Genomic DNA, 21,442 nt, shown 5'->3' with positions numbered 1-21,442 from the left:
CACTTCAAACAGAAAGACATACGAATCTGATTAACTTATGAATTCTTACATCAACAGCAAGCAACCCTAAGAAATCTACCTAAGACAATGATAGGCTGGGTATGGTGATTCACACCTGTAATCCCACTGCTTTGGTAGGCCAAGGAAGGAGGATCGCTTGAGGCTTGGAGACCAGCCTAGGCAACATAGCAAAATCCCATCTCTATAAAAAATTAAAATAAAAATTAGCTGTGCGTGGTAGCGTGTGCCTATAGCCCTAGCTACTCAAATGGCTGAAGCAGGAGGATTGTCTGAGCCCAGGAGTTCGAAGTTGCAGTGAGCTATGACTGCACCATTGTACTCCAACCTGGATGACACAGCAAGACCCTGTTTCTTAAAAAAAAAATAAAAAGACTTTGATGGAGGTATGGAGAATAAAGGATCCAGTCAAAACACTGGTGAATCAAATTATTATTTTACCTGTTTTAAAATTTTGGGCAAGGTACACATCTCATTAGTAGCCCATTATATGTCAGAAGTCCACTATATCAGAAAACTTGAATTACAATATATTTTAATAAGAAAGAAGCCAGCTGCAGTGGCTCATGCCTATAATCCCATCATGTTTTTTTGTTTTTTGAGACACAGTTTCGCTCTTGCTGCCCAGGCTAGAGTGCAACGGCACGATCTCAACTCACCGCAACCTCTGCCTCCCCGGTTCAAGTGATTCTCCTGTCTCAGCCTCCAGAGTAGCTAGGATTACACGCATAAGCCACCACGCCTGGATAATTTTGTATTTTTAGTAGAGATGGGGTTTCTCCATGTTGGTCAGGCTGCTCTGGAACTCCCAACCTCAGGTGATCTGCCCACCTCAGCCTCCCAAAGTGCTGGGATTACAGGCGTGAGCCACCGTGCCCGGCCAATCCCACCACTTTTGAAGGCTGAGGCAGGAGGATCGCTTGAGCCCAGGAGTTGAGACCTGGACAACATAGTAAGACCCTGCCTTAAGAATCAAAGAAATTAATTAATTTTTTAAAAATATGAAATAACATATCCATTGTGCGTGGAAGACACCTTTTATCCAAGGTTTCAGACGAGACCAGAAACAGGTAAATGGTACATGAAGTCAATTTCAATTAAGGGGCTTATTCTATTGGTATTATTTTAAATTCCTTTAAAAAATAATACAATGCTTAAGCACTCCTGCATAAATTCATAAAAACTAACATCTCAATTGCTGTCATCAATAGTGGCAGCTTAAAATAGAAATAACTTTTTAAAACATTTTCTAATGCAAAGTCAGAGTGTATCAAACATATAACTTACATTTGTTGTCTCTTTGAGAGTTTCAATTTTCTGTGAAAAATAATAAGTTTAAACAGAAATAATCAGAAGCACAAAGAAGCACAGTTATTTTTTACTGGCTAGTCATTTAAAGAATTTTACCAAAATGTACTCATTCTAAGTGAGTACAAGCAAGTTGGGAAGGGAGTACTTTTTGTTATATTTTGTTTTTTATCTAAATCACTTATTTGTATAAAAATTCCAGACTTTTATGAATTATATGCTCTCTTTAATAAAATTCATGTGATTCAATTTAAGGTTTGTAAGAATAATATAAAACATTCTTATTCCCGGCTGGGCACGGTAGCTCGAGCCAGTAATCCCAGCACTTTGGGAGGCCGAGGTGGGCGGATCATGAGGTCAGGAGATTGAGACCATCCTGGCTAACATGGTGAAACCCCATCTCTACTAAAAATACAAAAAATTAGCTGGGCATGGTGGCAGGCACCTGTAGTCCCAGCTACTTGGGAGGCTGAGGCAGGAGAATGGCGTGAACCTGGGAGGCAGAGCTTGCAGTGAGCCGAGATCACGCCACTGCACTCCAGCCTGGGTGACAGAGCAAGACTCCATCTCAAAACAAAACAAAAAACAACAACAACAAAAAATTCTTATTCCTTACCTGAAAACAAGTTTTGGCGTTTCTACGAATTTCACTTATTTTAAAATCACGTTTACCTTTCCTAAGTTGTTTTAAATTGACATGGGACTAAATCCCAAAACTAAAAATGAAAGGTGAGTTATAACATGAGTTACTATTAACAGGTATAAAAGAGCCAAATGCAAGGCTATACAGTCAACAGAAAAGCAAAAAAAAAAAAAATAGCCAAGGAGAGGAAAAATGTTAATTAGAAAAAAGACAATATGCAAACTACAAAGTAGCTGTCAGAAATGCAAGTGGGGGGACAATAGCAGAACCATAATTAAAGCAGTATTCGATTTGTTTCTTCATATATGGCTTTTTATTTATTCTGAACATTCTTGCTGGTTGGTTTATTGGTATCTGAAGTGACCATATGTAACCAACTTTCTACCTTCAACATATGATACATGAAAAGGAAATAACTTACTCCTAGGAATATGATACAGAAAAGGTATTATATTAAAACTCTGGGCTGGGTGTGGTGGCTCACACCTGTAATCCCAGCACTTTGGGAGGTGGAGGTGGGTGGATCACTTGAGGTCAGGAGTTCGAAACCAGCCTGGCCAACATGGTGAAACCCTGTCTCTACTAAAAATACAAAAATTGGCCAGGTGTGGCACATGCCTGTAATCCCAGCTACTTTAGGCTGAGACAGGAGAATCGTTTTAACCCAGAAGGTGGAGGTTGCAGAGAGCTGAGATCGTGCCACTGCACTCCAGCCTGGGCACAGAGCAAGACTGTCTCAAAACAAAACAAAACAAAAAAAAAACTCCACAACTCTGTACATTATCCTTTTGTTTAATTATGAAACGATAACAGAAATTTATCAGAAAAGTGCCCTTGAGGTCCATATGGCAGTAATATTATACTAGGTCAATAATATTATTATAGTAAGTAAAAACACACTAAGATACTTAGTGTTCTCCAAAAGGCTGAATTTAAAATTTTTAATGTCAAAATCATAGTTATGGAAGTTACCTTTCTCTGTTCATCTTCTTTGCAGTTTTGAAGCTTGTCATCAAAAAGCTACAAGATTTTAAAAAATGGTTATAGTATCAAGCCACTTTACTACACGGTGTACATTCACTAAACACAGAAAAACAAACATTAGTTCTTAAACACATTTCGTCCAGGGATGATTTATATGTTATTTTCAAGACAACATGTATTTTTTTTCAAGGCACTCAATCAAAGTCAAATTCTATTGTATGAAATCATTTCAACTGGTCAAGATCAATCACTCTGGAAGAATTATAAGCAAAAGAAAACAGATGACTTTTAAGAAATTAAACTATCAATTCAAACTTGAAGTTTTTTTCTGCTTTGTTTTCTAAGTTTATCAACAGTCCTTTTCCCAGCACCTCTGCTTTTAATTAATTTTAAGTAGGAACTGAAGGAGACAATTCATTTCAGTAATGATAAAAGAGGTAGAGAAATCACCTCCCCATATTCCATCTCCCACAAATTAAAAAAGTGTTAGAAATTGAGCTGCTAGGCAGGGCACGGTGACTCATACTTGTAATCCCAGCACTTTGGGAGGCCGAGGAGGGTGGATCACAAGGTCAGGAGTTCGAGACCAGCCTGGCCAATATGGTGAAACCCCATCTCTACTAAAAATACAAAAATTAACCACGCGTGGTGGCAGGCACCTCTGTAATCCCAGCTACTTAGGAGGCTGAGGCAGAAGAACAATTGCTTGAACCCGGGAGGCGGAGGTTGCAGTGAGCCGAGATCGTGCCACTGCACTCCAGCCTGGGTGACAGAGTGAGACTCTGTCTCGAAAAACAAACAAACAAATAAAAAAAGAAATTGAGCCACTGAAACACAGTTTCATGGAAATTTTAAACAGAATATGAACCAAATCTTGCCTCATTTTTTTCTAATTATGCCTACATATTTACCTTTTTCTTAATGACCAAAAAAGCATTATATAAATATGGTATTTACCAATATAATTAGAGATAAAGACCTTTAAATAAGTCAGCTAGATCTTTTAAGTCTGCTGTAAAAACTGCTGAAGAACCATATGAGGGCTGTAAATTAACATCAAGTAACTGTTTTTACTCAAAAATCAAGCTCAGTAACATTTTCTATTTATATAAATTTAATATACAAACTAATGCCATACCTTTAATTGTTCAATCAAGATTTGTAGGTAAGCATCAGCTTCTGTAAGTTTCTTATCAAAATCTTGGACACTAGGAACAAATCCTGAATCCAAACCCTAGAGAAAGAGAATTTGCAATAAATCTACCAGAACCCAAGCAATGGTACAAAAAATATTTCTTCCTTCATACATGAAGACATTTCACTTTTTAAAATACAGTTCTACTTTGACACAAATAATAGGTCTATTTAAGTGTTAGGTCTATTTAAACAGTGGTACATCAATCTTCCTCATTAACTTGGAGCACTGCTTCCCTTCTCAGCCGTTACACATGCTGCTGCTCATATTGGATTTACTCTTCTCTCCCGAATCACTTTCTTATCTCCCCCAAACCCTGTAATTGGCTCCCAGTCACCACCAGAACAACAGTAATTTAACAAAGGAACATAAACAAAACCCACGTAGGTTACCTCCTATTTTCCCCTTTTTCATTCAGTTCATTCCTCCCTTCCCTTAATGTTGACTTCATATTCTCACTGTTTAGTTCTCCCATTCCTCAACCCACCCCATGATCTCTGAAGTTTTCCTCCCTCCTCCCCTACTAAAGAAAGAACCTCTAAATTTTCTCCTCTTCTAAGAGGTGGCCCCTCTCTAAGTAAAGTAACAATACCTCTTCTAATCAAGTTTCCTACTCACTTTCACCCTTGGCATGAACATTACACTTAGACGTGGTATAGATGTTTATTTATTTAGAAGGCCTACTTACTTCTCGGTCTAAAAGTGTAGCATTTGCATGTCCTACTTTTTGCATACTTAAAAGAGTTTTAAGCTCCAAGAGCATGGGATTCTCATGTTTTAACTTTAGCCAAAGAAACTTTCGAGTTCTTAAACTTCTCTGACTAAAAAATACATCAATCCTGGGTATAAACCACAAAACAGTTGGAGACAATATGACAACCACCGTGCCACATTTTCATGCCTAGTCATCATACTGTTAAGCAGGGGACTGAGGGTTAGGAACCGCTACTGTAAAAATCCCAACCCAACCACAAAATTCTGCACTAAATGGGTAAAACATACTTGATCAACATACTCATCTCACACTTGACTTTCACTTGTCATCTCCTCCCTGCCTTCGCCCAAAGCACGCTGATTATTTTCACATTCTCATTTTAGTAAACTGAAGCCAAAGTTTATTTTATATTACAGCAACACCTGATCTTTGTATACTTTATCATTAAAGCACTTTCACAACCATTATCTCAAAACACCAAATTGAGATGGTATGGTATTATGGAAACAGCAATGGGCTGGCAAATCTGGTTTCTAATTCTGGTGCATTCACTAACAATATTGTGGCTGTCCAAACCTCGGTTTTCTTACCAGCCAAATACGGGCATCCTCCTCCTCCTATTATTAGTACAGCAGCTACTACCTCTACTAAAGGCAATAACTAATGACACTATCAATTATACTATTATAGTACTTTTGTTGCTTTTCCCAAACTAAAATTCAAAAATTCAAAAAAAAAAAAACCAAAGAAAAAATCGAATTTTATTAAAAATCTAAGTCCTATTAAGACCATGGGAAAAATCAACTTATCTCATAATTTGTTTTCTTTTTCAAATTCAAAGGCGATAAATATGTCTATTTTACATACATGTCAAGAAACTGTTTGACAATGAGTATTACAAAGCCCCTTCCCAATGAGAGATGACATGTACAAAAACAAAGTTGGAAAAAAAAAAATCTTAATAAACAATGTATACAAAATCCAGACATATTTATAAAACTGTGTTTAAACATCTTCATTTTTAAAGATAACCCAAAGAAGTTCCTGTTAGAGACATTTAAAATACACAGTTTGGTGACAAAAGATATAGAAATGGATAAATACATCATATTTCATAGATATTAGAGTACTGTACTATGAAAGAAATGAGCAATTTATTTCCATGTTACTGTGCCACAGAAAAATCAGGACTGTTTGGCTTGTTTTTTGGTTTTATTTTGTTTCACACAGCAATGTAACATGATTATCAATAATTAAACTATCAAAACCCAGTTAAAATCAGCTAAATACATTGTTTTTAGTAAATATTTTAAAAGGTTAATGGCATATTCATAAATGAATTAAAAAAGCATCTAAATGAGAGGGGAAAAGTGATCTTTAAGTATTTTCATTCTTCTGAATCCATTTAGAATTAACATTGTAAAAATCTAACTAAAACATCCTTGTTAAACAAATTACCGATTAGATTAAAAATTGTTCAGTGACTGAATGGAAACAGATTTAAATTACTGCTATCTAAACCTTATCTAAATCAATTCTTCAGAAACAACTTTTTGATGTTCGTAGAATCATATAAACCTCACCTTGACTCTCTTCTTAGACTTGCCTTTAGTCTTCCTCAACCTTCTTTTTTTTTTTTTTTTTTTTTTTTTGATCTCGGCTCACTGCAAGCTCCGCCTCCCGGGTTCACGCCATTCTCCTGCCTCAGCCTCTCTGAGTAGCTGGGACTACAGGCGCCCGCCACCACGCCCGGCTGATTTTTTTATATTTTTTTAGTAGAGACAGGGGGTTTCACCGTGGTCTCGATCTCCTGACCTCGTGATCCGCCCGCCTCGGCCTCCCAAAGTGCTGGGATTACAAGCGTGAGCCACCGTGCCCGGCCTCTTCAACCTTCTTTTAACTCAAGAATAAACTTTACACTTCACAAGGTCCAAGCCAAAGATATACTCATCAACCCATTTTTCTTTAGGTAATGTGTAACAGGAGATTTATAATGACAGTCCCAGAACTGGCCCAATCACTCTTGCATAGTAATGCACACATTTTTCACGTACTTAAAAGGAAAATTTATGTATATAGTTGCCCCATCTGCAACCAATAAAATATCATGTAAAATTCATCAATAACATGAACAAGTAATTAACAAGTGTTTTCTCAAATCTAGTAAAACTAATACTCTAGAAGAAAGCACAAGTATGACTTTATATTGTGACTTACAGCAGTCACCTAATCCAACCTCCCATTCACAGTTCTTTTCATAACATCTTTGAAAGTCATCTAGTCTTTTCTTAAGTATCTCATGAGATGAGAAACCCACTACTTCCTAATGTAGAATATTTCATAAAAATTCTCCTGAAGTATTAACTGTTCCTCTTTCCATTTGACATTTAGAACATTAAGCCACAACACTTATTCATATTAATCCTTTTTAGTGGAGATTTATTTTTATTTATTTTTTAAGATAGGGTCTTGCTCTGTCACCCAGGCTGGAGTGCAGTGGTGCAATCAGGGCTCACTGCAGCCTCAACCTCCTGAGCTCAAGGAATCCTTCCACCTCAGCCTCCCAAGTAGCTGGGACTATAGGCATGTGCCACCAAGCCCAGATAATTTTTTATTTTACTTTTTTTGCGGAGACAGGGTCCTGCTATGCTGCAAGACCCTGTCTCCGCAATAAAATAAAAACTCCTGAGCTCAAGCAATCCTCCCACCTCAGGGTCCCCAAAAGTGCTGAGATTACAAGGTGTGGGCCAATGCACCTGGATGAGTTTTAAACAGGACTAAGAATATATAGTCCTTTACCATATTGAGGGTGATCTGTCTTTGAAAAGAACTGAGAATAGGGCAGATCCTTTCAGACAGAGTGTGACTTCATACTTCTTACAGTAGCTGTTGAGAACAAGTAAGCTGGAAGTCAAGTAGATACACATTCTAGTACTCTGTACTTGCTCTATCTAACATTTATCACATTTTATCATAATTGAATATTTGAGTGACTTCTCTGAAGGATTAAAACTCCACAAGGGCAGGAACTATGCCATTCATTCATCACTAGACCCATCAGGGCCAGCTCAGTGTTAAATGAATGCACATGGCACTGGCTACAGTGACTGGAAATTGTTGATGCCACAACATCGGTCTTCCCCCGATCTCCTCTCCCGAGATTTCTCTTGCCTTTCTGTTCTCTTTCTCCTATTCTCTACTCCCTCAAGCCTTTTCTCCATGTTGTCTTTTTTTCTCTTTTGTCCAAGTCCTTCAGTAGTAACTGAAGGGATTATGTCGCATTATTGGCACTCAGGACCAAAGAGGTTGCTGCTCTTTGGTTTATTACACTGATGTGAGCCACAGCTCTAATTAGATGATTCCTGTATGAATTCATTTAAAGTTTAAATTATACACAACAATTATAGAGAAATAAAGACAAAATGGTCTGTGATGTAACAAGAAATTAAATTAGAAGACTCTCAATAGAAATTAAACTTCAATCTAACCATAAAATTCACAAATCTATGTAAAGAAAAACCACTTTTGTGGTGAATATGCTAAAAAAAAAAAAAAGTCTCTGGTTTTCAAAAACACTTTATTAATAAAGCTACTCTAGCCTGGGCACAGGGTAAGACCCTGTCTCAAAAAAAAAAAAAAAAAAAAAAAGAAAAAAAAAAGAGACAGACAAAGAAAGGTGGGGGGAGGGAGGGGGGAGACAAGGAAGGGAAGGGCAAGGGGAAGAGGAAGGAAAGAAAACAGGGAAGGAAAGGAAAGAGGAAAGGAGGAAGGAAGGAAAGAAGGAAGGGAGAGAGAGAGAGAGAAGGAAGAATGGAAGGAAGGAAGGAAGGAAGGAAGGAAGGAAGGGAGGGAGGGAAAGAGAGAAAGAAAAGAAGCAAAACCTAAAGTAGATACATAAAATCAAGAAGAATAACACATACTTCTGTATCATCCAGGATCTATGTATCCAGTTTAATAGAAAGAGAAACATATACATCTGGACCAATTTAAGGGGAATTTCTAAAATAATGTATCTAGACTTGTAGAAGAATATCAAACTGCCTCAAAACTGTATGTCAGTACTTCCTACTACCTTTCTAATACTTAAGTTAAATAACATTACTTTTCTCAGAAGGAACTTAAAAGCTAACAAATGTCAGCAAAATCAATTCTTAATGATTTCAGTTGGGACATTAAACACTATTTATACTTTACACATACACATAACTGAATGTTTTACCCCCATTAAAAAGAGTACTGCAAGAGAAGTCCTTAAAACTGTCTGAAGTACATATAAATTATAGTTGCTTTGGAGACACTTCCTTAGTAAAACAATACAAGAGTCAATTCCTGAGGCAGAGTAGGAGCTTTTAAAGTAATTCCTGCTGACAGAGGAAGAGTAATGAACAGTGGAGATAAAGGTGAAGTTCTTGAGTCCAGAATCCGGAAATTAAGAAACCTATGGGCGACCTGAGGAACCGAGAATAAGGTAGAACAGGAAGTCTGAGTAATAACATTGTAAAAAGAAATTCATAAATGAGTAATTGTTTTCATATCTAATTTTATTTCACAGTGAAAACTTAAAGGATTAAGTGTCCTATATGCAGTACTTTCTTATAGGGCAAAATCAAATATAATAAAAATATGTTGTAAAAAGAGAAAAAGAAAATATATTAGAAGTAAGTTATTCTTTATCTCACAGAAAAAGTCAGAATAACAAGAAAAACAGTAAGTTATCAGTAGTAGAACTGTAAATTAAACAACAGCTTAAAAATTTAACAAAGGAAAAACACAGAACAAGCCTCCTAATGAAAAATAAATGGCATGAATCTGGACAAAAGTAGACATTTTTTTTAAATTAGTAAAACACATACCCTATAATAAAACTAATGAAAACTTAGCAGGAATGTAATTTTGAGTAAAATGTGAGAATATTGGAAAGTTTATGTTCACAATTAGCAATTTGAGATGACATGCATCACAGATAAGCTTTCATCCAATGAAAGAAGTATAGAGCATACTTACAATTCAATCACTTACAATTATTTTTGAAAATTCAAGAACTGGAGAGATACCAGAAGACTGGAAAAAAGCAAGTGTGGTACTGATCTTCCATAAAAGTAAGGAAAAGAGAGAATAGAAAGTTACCATGCTGTGAGTCTAACATCAATAATCAAGTAAAGGAAAAATAAGAGAAAAATCTGTAACTATACAGAGGAAAAGTAGGTACATGAGCAGCAAGTGGCAAGTTAAAAAAAAAAAGATTATGCCAAACATAATGGCTTTTCTTAGAAATTTAAGTTAGCAAATTAAGTTTTTAGAGAAATGACATCTTGTCTCCCTACCAAAAGTGGTTTGACGATGAAAAAAAGTATATTAAAGAGACCAGAAATATTAATTATACCATGATTTTATGTGAGGCACACTAATCTGTGATTTCCTTGGATAACTGAAAATTCAGAAACATTTACAATCCCTACTGTCCCCGTGGTTTATCCATTTCTGCTAAGGGAAGAACAGGACTTAGAAGAACAGGGAAGTTCTGGGGTTAAGATTTTCACCTCTTTTAATCCTAAGGAATAGTCAACTATCAATTCATTTGGAGTGAAGATTATCAATTAAAAAATATCCATAAAATTGAGCCTAGTATTAAACCTTTCCTTTCACTATACCTTAGAGAAGTTATTTTCCATTTAAGCCAATGTCTTGATAATCTAAGGCTTCAAATTAGGTTCTTTATTGTCAACATGGTATCTGTAGCTACCTTACCAACTGCTAGGTGCCCCAAGAATGCCCTGAAAAGTAAGGTCTTTTTCTGTAGTGCTAAGTAAGCAGCTCTAACACCATGGATGCACAACGTATATTAAATTTTTTTCACAGTATTAGGTACTCTACTAGACATTTTACAAGCTTTCTCACTTGAGCATTATAATACAGTAAGGTAGACAGATATTAAACCCTTTTTTTTTTTTTGAGACGGAGTCTCGCTCTGCCGCCCAGGCTGCAGTGCAGTGGCGCAATCTCGGCTCACTGCAAGCTCCGCCCCCCGGGTTCACGCCATTCTCCTGCCTCAGCCTCTCCGAGTAGCTGGGACTACAGGCGCCCGCCACCACGCCCGGCTAATTTTTTTGTATTTTTAGTAGAGACGGGGTTTTACCGTGGTCTCGATCTCCTGACCTCGTGATCCGCCCGCCTCGGCCTCCCAAAGTGCTAGGATTACAAGCGTGAGCCACCGCGCCCGGCCTTAAACCTGTTTTATAAGTGCTTACTCAAATCATCCAGCTGAATTTTTTTTCAATTGGGATATCAACCTAGTCCTCTGACCAAATCCATTATACTTTTCTATTAAATCACGATGATGTTTAAAAGGAATTAATGACAGAAGGGCACTAAAATGTAATCTAAAAACTGCCTGAAGGCCCTTGACATAGTGGAAATGAGCACAGCTTTAAGGACTCATCTAGTTTTAAATCCTGAATCTGCAACTTTCTAATGAATTACCTGGGTGATCTAGCCAAATTACTTTTTCCACCTCCATTTTCTCATCCACGAGTATAATAATAAACTATTCAAGGTTACTGGAGAGATTAAATGAGTAATGTGTGTAAAGTAACACAGTGGTAGGTGTTCTACTTCCCCTTCATAATTTGGAGCCTTAGATAACCAGGATTCACCACTATATCTCCAGGCCCTTATGTATAGAAGGCACTCAATGAGTACTGATGGACAAAAACAAAACGAATGAAGAACTAGATAATAAAATAACCACAGGCAATTTTCAGAGATCTACAATCAAGTAAAGGCTATATGCATAAGTTAAATTGTATTTAACATCCGTTTTAAAAACAAGCTATAAGTTGATGAACTCCCAAGAAGATAATAGAGAATGGTAATAAAAAAGAAATGAGTAACAGACAAAACAAGTGGTAAAATACAGTATGGAAAACAGACCAGGAAAAATATTCCAATATGAGATGTTCAGGAAAGCACTGGGTATTATGACTGAACCACAAAAGGTAAACTGTACTTAATTATTACCTTGGTAACAAAGAGTCAAACAATATAAAGAAAGGTTTTTTTTCATAAAAGAATCTAATTTTTGAACATGTTAGTGCTTTGAAAAACCAGAATTGCGTTTATCTTTAAATTTACAAAGAAAGGTTTATGTGTAATGTTCAGTTTCTGCTAAAAAATAAATAACACAAGCCGGGCGCGGTGGCTCACGCCTGTAATCCCAGCACTTTGGGAGGCCGAGGTGGGCGGATCACCTGAGGTCGGGAGTTCAAGACCAGCCTGACCAATATGGAGAAACCCCGTCTCTACTAAAAATACAAAATTAGCCAGGCATGGTGGTACATGCCTGTAATCCCAGCTACTTGGGAGGCTGAGGCAGGAGAAGCGCTTGAACCTGGGAGGCGGAGGTTGCGGTGAGCCAAGATAGTGCCATTGCACTCCAGCCTGGGCAACAAGAGTGAACTCCGTCTCAAAAAAAAAAAAATAAATAAATAAATAAATAAATAACACAAAACAAATCTGAATTACTCGCATATAGTCCTGACAGAAATGAGCTGCTTTACAAACAGGAATCAGGTACAGCTAAAATGCAAGAACTTCAATAATAACCCTTAGTACAATGCCTTACTCTTCATGATACCCTCATCTGATACTAATACACCCTTTGACTTATAGAACAAAACACAAATACTAACTCCATAAAGTGATTTGGTTACTTACACAACTAAACAATAAAGATTTGGAATTCGTACCATTTTCCTCTATTTAAATCACTGACAGCTTGTCTTTCCCAGACACTCCCAATTTATTCAACAAACCCATATAAGAAGTTACTAAACTAACCAAAACAAACAAAAAACTTAAGTCTGTAAATAGGATGACCATATATTTTAGTTTGTCTGGGATAGTCAGTGTATGCCTGGTTGTCTCAGCAAAGTTATTATTAGCAGCCTCCTTCACTCTGAAGTATCCCAGTTTAGGCAATAAATTATATGGTCACCCTCTCTATATGGGATGTAGCTAGGACTTTTAAGACACAAATGTGATTAAAGGCATATAAAATTGCCTCAGATGATTCAGAATCCAGCAAACTGCCTTTTAAAAAAACTACAAAACCTAAAATGAAATGAGTTTACAGGTTCTGAATGCAGAAAGCAAGCTACAGAAATAAAAGACACTGGAATTCAATGCAGTTAATATTAACTGAGTGCTTACCTTATGCTAGATAAGTACACACATGAATAATACTGAAGTTGCAGTTTTATGTAATTTTACTTACGCACAAGAAGTTTCATTTTAAAAAATGTACACACACACACACACACACACACACCCCTGAAATAAAACACATGAAACAAAAGAAACAAAACACCTGCAGTTACCCCTAGGGAATGGGGCTGAGGAATGGGGGCATTTGAGACAGGGACTCTGAGTTTTTATTTTACACATTCATGTTGTTTAATTTTTTAAAATAAATGCGCATTTATTTTATAATTTACATTCAAAAGCTTTAGGTAAAAATGTTCGGAAACTACAGGTTATGAACATTTTTAGAAAATTTTATAACCATTTTAGCATGCAAGGTGATAAGCATTATTCTTTTAAAATTATCTATAAAATTCTAAAATGTTTTCCAGGAGTAAATCTGGCAAATGCTAAAGCTGCTCAGATACACCTTTCCAAGCAAAAACGTAGGCTAACAAATTTATAATATCATTTAAAGGTAAAGCACACACTAGCAAAAAGCAGTTAAAACTTCATAATCACTATACTGGAATAAATAAAATAATGAAAAGTGGCCAATATAACCAAGCGAAATGGCAAAGTTTTTTTTTCCACATCCTTCCTGCCAACAACATGATCATGACTCAACATCCAAGAAAGCAATCTCTTAAAGGAGAAAACACCTACTACATCACACCACCTAACAAAAGCACTGTTGGACTATGTAGTGCCAACACTTTTCCTCTGAGATGCTTTAGTCGGTTAGGCTACTTGCAGTATCTTTCTTAAAAGTCATGGAGTAAATCATTCCAGGATCTAAATAAACTCTGAGAGGTTTACTAGTACAGGATGAAAGAAAAATATTCTTCCATTCCCCAACCTCAGATTAAGAGCATTTTGGAAAGCCTATCTGGAGTCTACTGTTAAGGATCCATCAAAAATGAGTAAACTTCCTGGAAATGTGTTCTACAAATAACTAGGAAAAATTAACATTAAATACGTGAATCCTTAAACTGAGTATTTTAGTCGTTAGTTCAGGTTTTGAAATAACTGCAAAATTCTTACAGCCTAATACTTGTTGAAAATTTGATTATGAAATGTTTTCAAAAACAAAACCTGATATATTAATCCAACAAGACTGAATCTCTACAGCAGAATATAACAAATTGACAAATTAACACTCAAGGTGATAGCTAGTCATGACTAACAGATGATCAGTCACAGGCAAACAAAATAAAACAACGACCCTGACTTGAATAGACTCAACAATTGTTCTGACATTTATCTCTTAGAAATTATATATGCCAAAGCTGTCTTCATATATCTGATTTTAGCTGCCAATGAGTATCAGAAAAAAACAGATTTGGTTTTCACTAAAGTTGTTAAAAAGTGCATACAAAATTACTGATTTCGTTTAATTGTCAGAAATCTATGAAGATGATATAAAACACAAGCCAATGAAGACAGGACTTCGTTTTATTCTCTACTATCTCCACCAGGCTAGTGTTTGGTTTGTAGCAAGTCCTCAATAAAAATTTTGTAAATGAATTAAGGAATTCTGCAATGTGCCCACCTGTTAACATTTAAACACAAAAAGTAATCAAGGAACTAGAAGTTCTTGCAGATTATAAATCAGAATATTCATGGAAAAATCATAAATAACTCAGAGTTATTTTAATGGATTTATTATATTAGTTGGTTACTGTGATGTATGGCTGCTGAATTTTTCCAAGGCTAAACGTTTTTAAGAAGAGAAACTGACTAGGAGAAAAAGACATTGAAATAAATGGTAGTAAAACAAGAAACAAGATGAGGCAATGACAATCTTCTTGTCTCTCTAAAAACTCATTCTCTCACACCAAATCTTATCCTGAGCACATTTTTACACACACTATGCTGGGTCTTAGAATTCAGTGTTACGATAATTACTTATTCACTGGGCATCTCTTATGACTATGGCCCTGTGCCGGATGCTTTGGGGATGCCAAGATGAAGCAGACACAGATCTAAAAGAGTTTCATTCTATTAGAGGGAATATATATCTGTCTACAAATAATTGATTCAAGCATGGTAAAATGTTATCAGAAAGGCACTAAGAAATTCAAAGGAGAAAGTTACAAGGATGAGAAAGCTTTCACAGAGGATGCAATTGAGAGTGTAGGATTTGGACAGAAATGGGAGGGGTAAAGTATTACAGCAGTGGGCCCTGGTAGGAAACAGCATAATCAGATACAATGTTTGAACTTTTCTTTAATCAAGTGACTACAGTACCCGTAGAAGTGAGAGTAGGGCTAAGAAAACTAACAAGAGATGCTGAGGTACTCAGGAATTAGGAGCTGCAAGTAGCCTGAAGGGGCAAGGAAACAAACAAGGTTCCCACGGGCTAGAGGAGGAGCTACTCAGTGGACGTGGATGGCTGTAAGACAGTCACTGCCAGAACTGCCTCAAGGCATGGAAGGAGCAGAAGGAATAAATACTCCAAAGGCCTTTTTTCCCTTCCATTTTCTGTCACTGCTTCCCATTTGCTAAACCCCAACCAGAAGCCAAGGGATAAAGGATCCCAGATGCTGCAAGCTGTAAAAGTCAGCCTCCTAGAGCACAGAAGAGAGAAGGCCAGAGAACAAATCTGCAAGAAAATGGAGAATAACCAGAAAAGGCATACTCCCAGACTGAGGAGCTGAGAAGCACAAGGAGGCCAACTGAGGAACAATATTCTCTTACAGAAGAATGTATGTTTTTTGGATCTGGATGCTGAATCTCAAGGAAACCAAAATTAGTGGCTAAAAATGGTAATAAGTACTAGGGTTTGAGGGGAAAGGTGACCAAGGGGTGGAGACTGCCAGGGCAGCACCCTGATTCTCTCTGGAGAAAATAAAAGAGCAAGAGTCATCTAGGCTCTGGCCCTAGTCATTCTACTCTCTAGCTATGCGGCCATGGGCAAATCGTTTGGCTGCTTTGAGACTGATTTCTCCACAATAATAAAAATTTTTAAAAAGGTAGAAATGGAATTAGAACTTGAAAATTCTCTCCAGCTCTAGGATTCTGTGATGCCAATACTTCCAGGTAAACAACTAGGTTCACCAGGAGGATAAATTCCCAACCATATTGGAAAACCTGGGGCCCATGTAGTCACCTTAATAAAAATTAATTTCATTTAAATAAACACAATAAGAATTTATAGGTTCCAGCTGCAGCCAAGTCCTCCAAGGTATGACAAAATATGTCAAAACACAAGCAAACTCTGTCATTTAGTGTAACCTTGAAACTGAGTGAGAAAGACTAACACAACCAGATTTTAAAACATGCTCTGGAATGCAGAGAATGCAAAGAAACAATGGAGTAAGCAGAATAACTTAATTGAAGGGGCACATTATGGAAAAAATGAGTTGTTCAGTCAATAGAGCAAAGAAGCCAAGTTCCTAAAGGTGCCTCCAGAAATAAATGAACTCCAATATGGGAGGAACTACAGTTCTCTTCTCTCTCTCCTGCGTGTGCACATGTACACACACACATACAGAACAACCAAACCATTCATTCATGATACATATATTTATTTAATGTCTATTACAGCCAGGTACTATCATCATCTTCAAAGGATGTCTTTAAGGACAATAGAGATAATATTAATAGCAAATATAATTAAGCATTAGCTAATCATCTGGAATGAGCTCAAATTTCACCCCTTTAAAGCAGTTTCCCTGACATTCTAGCTAGCCTACATGCTATTTCCTATGATACTAACAGTACTCCAGAACCAATTAGTACTCGTACTATTAGCATTATTTTAATCATGTTAGAGGTCCTATAGATTGGGTAGGGGAAGGTGGGGAGTCTGCCCACTTTTTTTTTTTTTTGAGACAGAGTCTTGCTCTGTCACCCAGGCTGGGGTGCAATGGTGACCTCGGCTCACTGCAATCTCCTCCTCCCGGGTTCAAGCAATTCTCCTGCCTCAGCCCCCCGAGTGGCTGGGCTTACAGATGCCCACCACCACGCCCAGCTAATTTTTGTATGTTTATTAGAGATGAGGTTTTACCATGTTGGCCAGGCTGCTCTCCAACTCCTGACCTCAGGTGATCTGCCGGCCTGGGCCTCGCAAAGTGCTAGGATGACAGCGTGAGCCACCGCACCCGGCCCTGCTCACCATTTTTAACACAGTTTCTAAACATTTTTCCAATCTCCTGTTTCTCGTGTCTGGTAGCAACCAGGGAGCTTGGTGACCTAGGAAGCATTTTTAACTTGCAGGGAAAAACCTAACTCCAGTAAAACTGAGTCAAAGGTTTACACACTTAAGCTATTATCGTCACATATTTTGATCACTTAAGCACTTATTGAACACCTACTATGTGCCATGCACTAAACTAGGGACAAAGTCCCTGGGGATACAAAGATGAGTAAGAATCCCAGATCTCTAGGAAATCAGGGTCTAACGCCAAGTATCAGATATGTTTAAAAATTTACAATACAACTTAGTGAAGGCTGTGATATGGAGAGATGAGCAAAGTGCTGTAGTAGCACACACAAGAGTAACAAACTCACCCCGCCTGAAGGAAGGCACCATAGAAAAGGTTAACACAGGAGCTGTATGCTAAGGAAGAACTGGAGGCTTACCCCTTGAGATACAGTGGGGTAATCTAAGCAAGAAGGAAAGGCTGTGAAAAGACCAATAACTGTGAGAGGCGATGGGATGTTCTCAATGAGAAACAGTTCACAGCGGAGGCCGTGGGTAAAGCACCTGGAGCTGAGTCTGGACTCAGAGATAAATCAGGACCAGAATATGAAGGGCCTCCAGGACACGCTGGGCAGCTGGACTCTGGCAAGGAGGAGCCAAAACACATTCTTAACTATAAGAGCGGCGACCCATTCCAAATTTGTTTTTGGATAAAAAGGATGGGTAAGAGGAGTCCAGTGACAGACTAGTCAGAAAGCCTTGCAAAAGTCTAGGTGAGAGACCATGAGGGCCTGAATTAAAGCATTATCATCTAGAAAAAAGTGACGAATCTGAAAAATATTACTAAGACAAACATAACAGGACCTGGTGACTGGAGATGGAAAATAAGGAAGATGGAAAGTAGCTTTAAATGCCTGTGTGTGGTAGAACTTCATTAAAATATTCAAGGAGGAATACTTGGCTTAATTACATTGTCAGCATAAGAACTATTCTTTCAAGCATAACAATCTTTGTTTAAACCTTTACTGAAAAGCTTCCTAAATATAATTTTCTAAGTATACTACAGTAATCATAAAAAGTCTTTTTTCTATATAAGAATCATCATAAATATCTGTTTTCACTCTACAGTATAAAGTTTAGCTATAGATAGAACTCAACATACCCCAGGGGACATCCTAGAATTTGCTTCTCTGAACAAAAGCCTGATTATCAGATTTTCTTGTCATTGTCCCCTTTCTTAATCAATAGCGTGCAAACCATGTGAGTGCCTGACTTTCCAACCAGCAGAACACGGTGCTATCAAAATAATGCTCTTTCCTGGCTGAACCAAACTTACAGTTAAATTCCCTGCTAATCTTAATATCAACAGAGATTGAAGTGGGGATGGCTGAGCGTACAAAATATAATAATCTTTTCACATGAAAAAGCATTTGAAAAATTTCACATTAAAAATATCATAGAACTTTAGAAATACCAAAATGAACGTGACCAGTAGACAGCCTTTGCAGCCTCGTATTTACTGAAGGGCACTTCCAAATACATCGTCATCTCTGTCAAAGCCAAACTCAGGACACTTTGGAAACAGATGAAACTTGTCTGTTGTCTTTCTTGTTTCTCATTTAAGCTCTCAAATCAGACTACAAATCTGTTTTTTTCTTTGAGAGATTTTTTTTTTTTTTTTTTGGAGACAGACTCTTGCTCTGTCGCCGGCGGGAGTGCAGTGGCACAATCTCGGCTCACTGTCAGGCTCCCCCTCCCGGGTTTATGCGATTCTCCTGCCTCAGCCTCCCGAGTAGCTGGGACTATAGGCGCCCGCCACCACGCCCAGCTAATTTTTGTGTTTTTAGTAGAGACGGGGTTTCACCATGTTGGCCAGGCTGGTCTCGAACCTCTGACCTCAAGAGATCCGCCCACCTCGGCCTCCCAAAGTGTTGAGATTACAGGCAGCACTGTAATTACAGGCGTGAGAAACTGCGCCCGCCTTTTTGTTTTGTTTTGTTTTGCTCTGAGACAGAGTCTTGCTCTCTGTCATCCAGGCTAGAGTGCAGCGGTGCAATCATAGCTCTCCGCAACCTCAAACTCCTGGGCTGAAGAGATCCTTCCGCCTCAGCATCCCAAGCAGGTGGGACCACAGGTGCACATCATCACCATGCTCAGCTCACTTTTAAATTTTTATTGGGACAGGGGCAGGGGGAGGGTTCTGGCTTTGTTGCCCAGGCTGGTCTCCAGCTCCTGGACTCAAGCAATTCTCCTGCCTCAGCCTCCCAAAGTGTTGGGATTGCAGGTCTGAGCCACCACGCCTGGCCCAAATCTGACTTTTAATCATACACCTTCCCTGAACTAGAAAAGGTAATACGGTATTTTTATTTAGGTTGTCTCTTGTCGGGCCGCACCAAAAAAAAAAAAAAAAAAAAGGGGGGGGGTGGAGGGAGTAAAACAATATATTTAAAGTACAAATAAATGACAGATGCTAACAGTATTCATTAAAGGGCTTCATCACCTACTTAGTTCAATACAGGCAGTGTTCAAGAGAGATTATTCATAATTAACTGCGTGAGAATTTCCAGTTTTAAAGTTCACTGTAAAAACTTAAAACTGCTACTACTATTCTAAGATGCTTCCAGCTTCTCCACTGAGAAACTAGGAATTACTTGTTTTTTTTTAACTTCCTTAATACAGCTAAAAGTAAACAGTTTAATCAAAAAGCAAAACAAAGTATTACTTCAAATTAGCAAAACTAGTTTTCTTGTTCAATACATCTCTCAATCTTTCATAACAAATACTGATAATACAGTATGAATGTCAGCAAAAAGTGCATTACTCAAATATGCTTCCTAGTCCATTAATTATACTCAACTTTCCATAACTCGGCTGGGCTAAGAACCCCATAAAACTATACCAAAGTTTTCAGTATTTTTGCACAAGCTACCCAAAAAGCGTAAAATCACCTCCTTCCCGACACACATACTCAAAAACAATAGCATCCGTAATTACTTTATACACATAAAATACAGGGCCAGGCATGAACACAGTGCCAAAAATAAACCACCACCAAAAAACACTTGGCCTGCAACCGGAGATTCTATTAATGGGCAACTGGTCAAAATTAAGCTTTCACATAAGAGAAAGCTTAACTTTTCTGCTTAAAATCATATTCTGAGACAGCTTTCAAAAGGAAAATAGAGTTCCACAAAAATGAATACAAAAAAAGAGACCTCCTCCGAAGCCTGATTTGGGGACGAATGCCCTCTCGGTGGAACTGGAGGCCCTGACCTCAGCCTCCACCCCATCTAGGCTGAGGAAGTGAGGAGAACTCCCGAGGAAGAGGGGCCCGGGCAGCCACGTCGTCCTACTCACCCCAGGGGGCGGCGGGGAGGAGGCAGGGTGAGCACGACATTCGCGCCCCGGCCTCGCGGCCGGGACCCCGGGGACTCAGGGGTAGGGGCCGGCCCCTCTCTCAGACCCTCGGGGTCTACTCACTCCGCAAGTGGCCAGCAAGAAAGCCATTCGCCAAGGCCCCCGCCCTCTGTGCCTCCAGGGGAGGGAGACGGGGGCTGCTCCCGAGCACCCCTTTTTCTTCTCCCCTCGACCGGCTCCCCGGACTGCGGCGCAGGCGGTCCTGACTGAGGTTCAGCCCGTCCCCCGGGACACCCCCTTCACCCCCACCCCTTCCCCGTCCCCTCCCTGGCGGAGGGGCCGCCCCGATTGGCTGGCCCTGGCGGCTCCTGGCAAAGAGACCCCTGGCGATTGGCCATGGGTCACCTGCTGTAGGAGGTGAGAGGCCGACGATTGGCGGTTGGGCCAGTTTTGGGTGGAGAGGTCGAGGAAGCCAGCAGCTCGCGGGAGAGGTGCGCAGCGGCGAGAGTGTCCGGACGGCCCCGCCCAGGCCCGCGACCCAGCCGCCTCCGCGGGGTGCGGAGGCTCACCTTGGGGGAGTGCGCCTGGGGACACGCGGCTTCTGCGGCGCCGGCGCTGCTGGGGGAAAGGGAGGTTGCGCTCTGGAAAGCTCAGCCTGGTTTCGGGGCTGGACCGCGGATTCCCACTGGGTAGCGACTGGAGAAGGGCCCGCGGGCGCCAGCGTGCCTCACCTACACCCACCGGCTTCTAACGTGCCATCTAGTTTATGGCAGCTGTGGAGCCTGGGCCCCGGAGTTTCATCTTGATAACGGATTTTGCTTACTTCCGGAAAGTTAT

At 39.0% G+C, this 21,442-nt stretch overlaps 1 protein-coding gene across 10 annotated transcripts in view; it reads right to left on the bottom strand.

Annotated features, from left to right (window-relative positions):
• OSBPL9 (oxysterol binding protein like 9) overlaps positions 1-21,442 on the bottom strand; it is a 171,241-nt gene that overhangs the window by 40,397 nt on the left and 109,402 nt on the right. For 4 of the 10 annotated variants that reach the window (XM_032160821.2, XM_058441860.1, XM_032160822.2 and 1 more), the window contains exons 5-8: positions 9,883-9,951; positions 4,092-4,187; positions 2,942-2,989; positions 1,306-1,335 (exon numbers count right to left, since the gene is read on the bottom strand). In XM_032160821.2, coding sequence (XP_032016712.1) covers positions 1,306-1,335; positions 2,942-2,989; positions 4,092-4,187; positions 9,883-9,951 — 243 coding nt within the window. Of the gene's footprint in view, positions 1-115; positions 135-1,305; positions 1,336-2,941; positions 2,990-4,091; positions 4,188-9,882; positions 9,952-20,605; positions 20,626-20,728; positions 20,881-21,442 lie in introns of those variants that run through there. The other 6 variants (XM_032160823.2, XM_032160824.2, XM_032160826.2 and 3 more) reach the window with 5 other exon arrangements.

Source organism: Hylobates moloch, unplaced genomic scaffold (genome assembly GCF_009828535.3).
Source record: "Hylobates moloch isolate HMO894 unplaced genomic scaffold, HMol_V3 SCAFFOLD_8, whole genome shotgun sequence".
NCBI classification, from domain to species: Eukaryota; Metazoa; Chordata; class Mammalia; order Primates; family Hylobatidae; genus Hylobates; species Hylobates moloch.
Note: the sequence above shows the minus strand (reverse complement) of the source record. Positions and strands in the feature narration are given on the sequence as shown.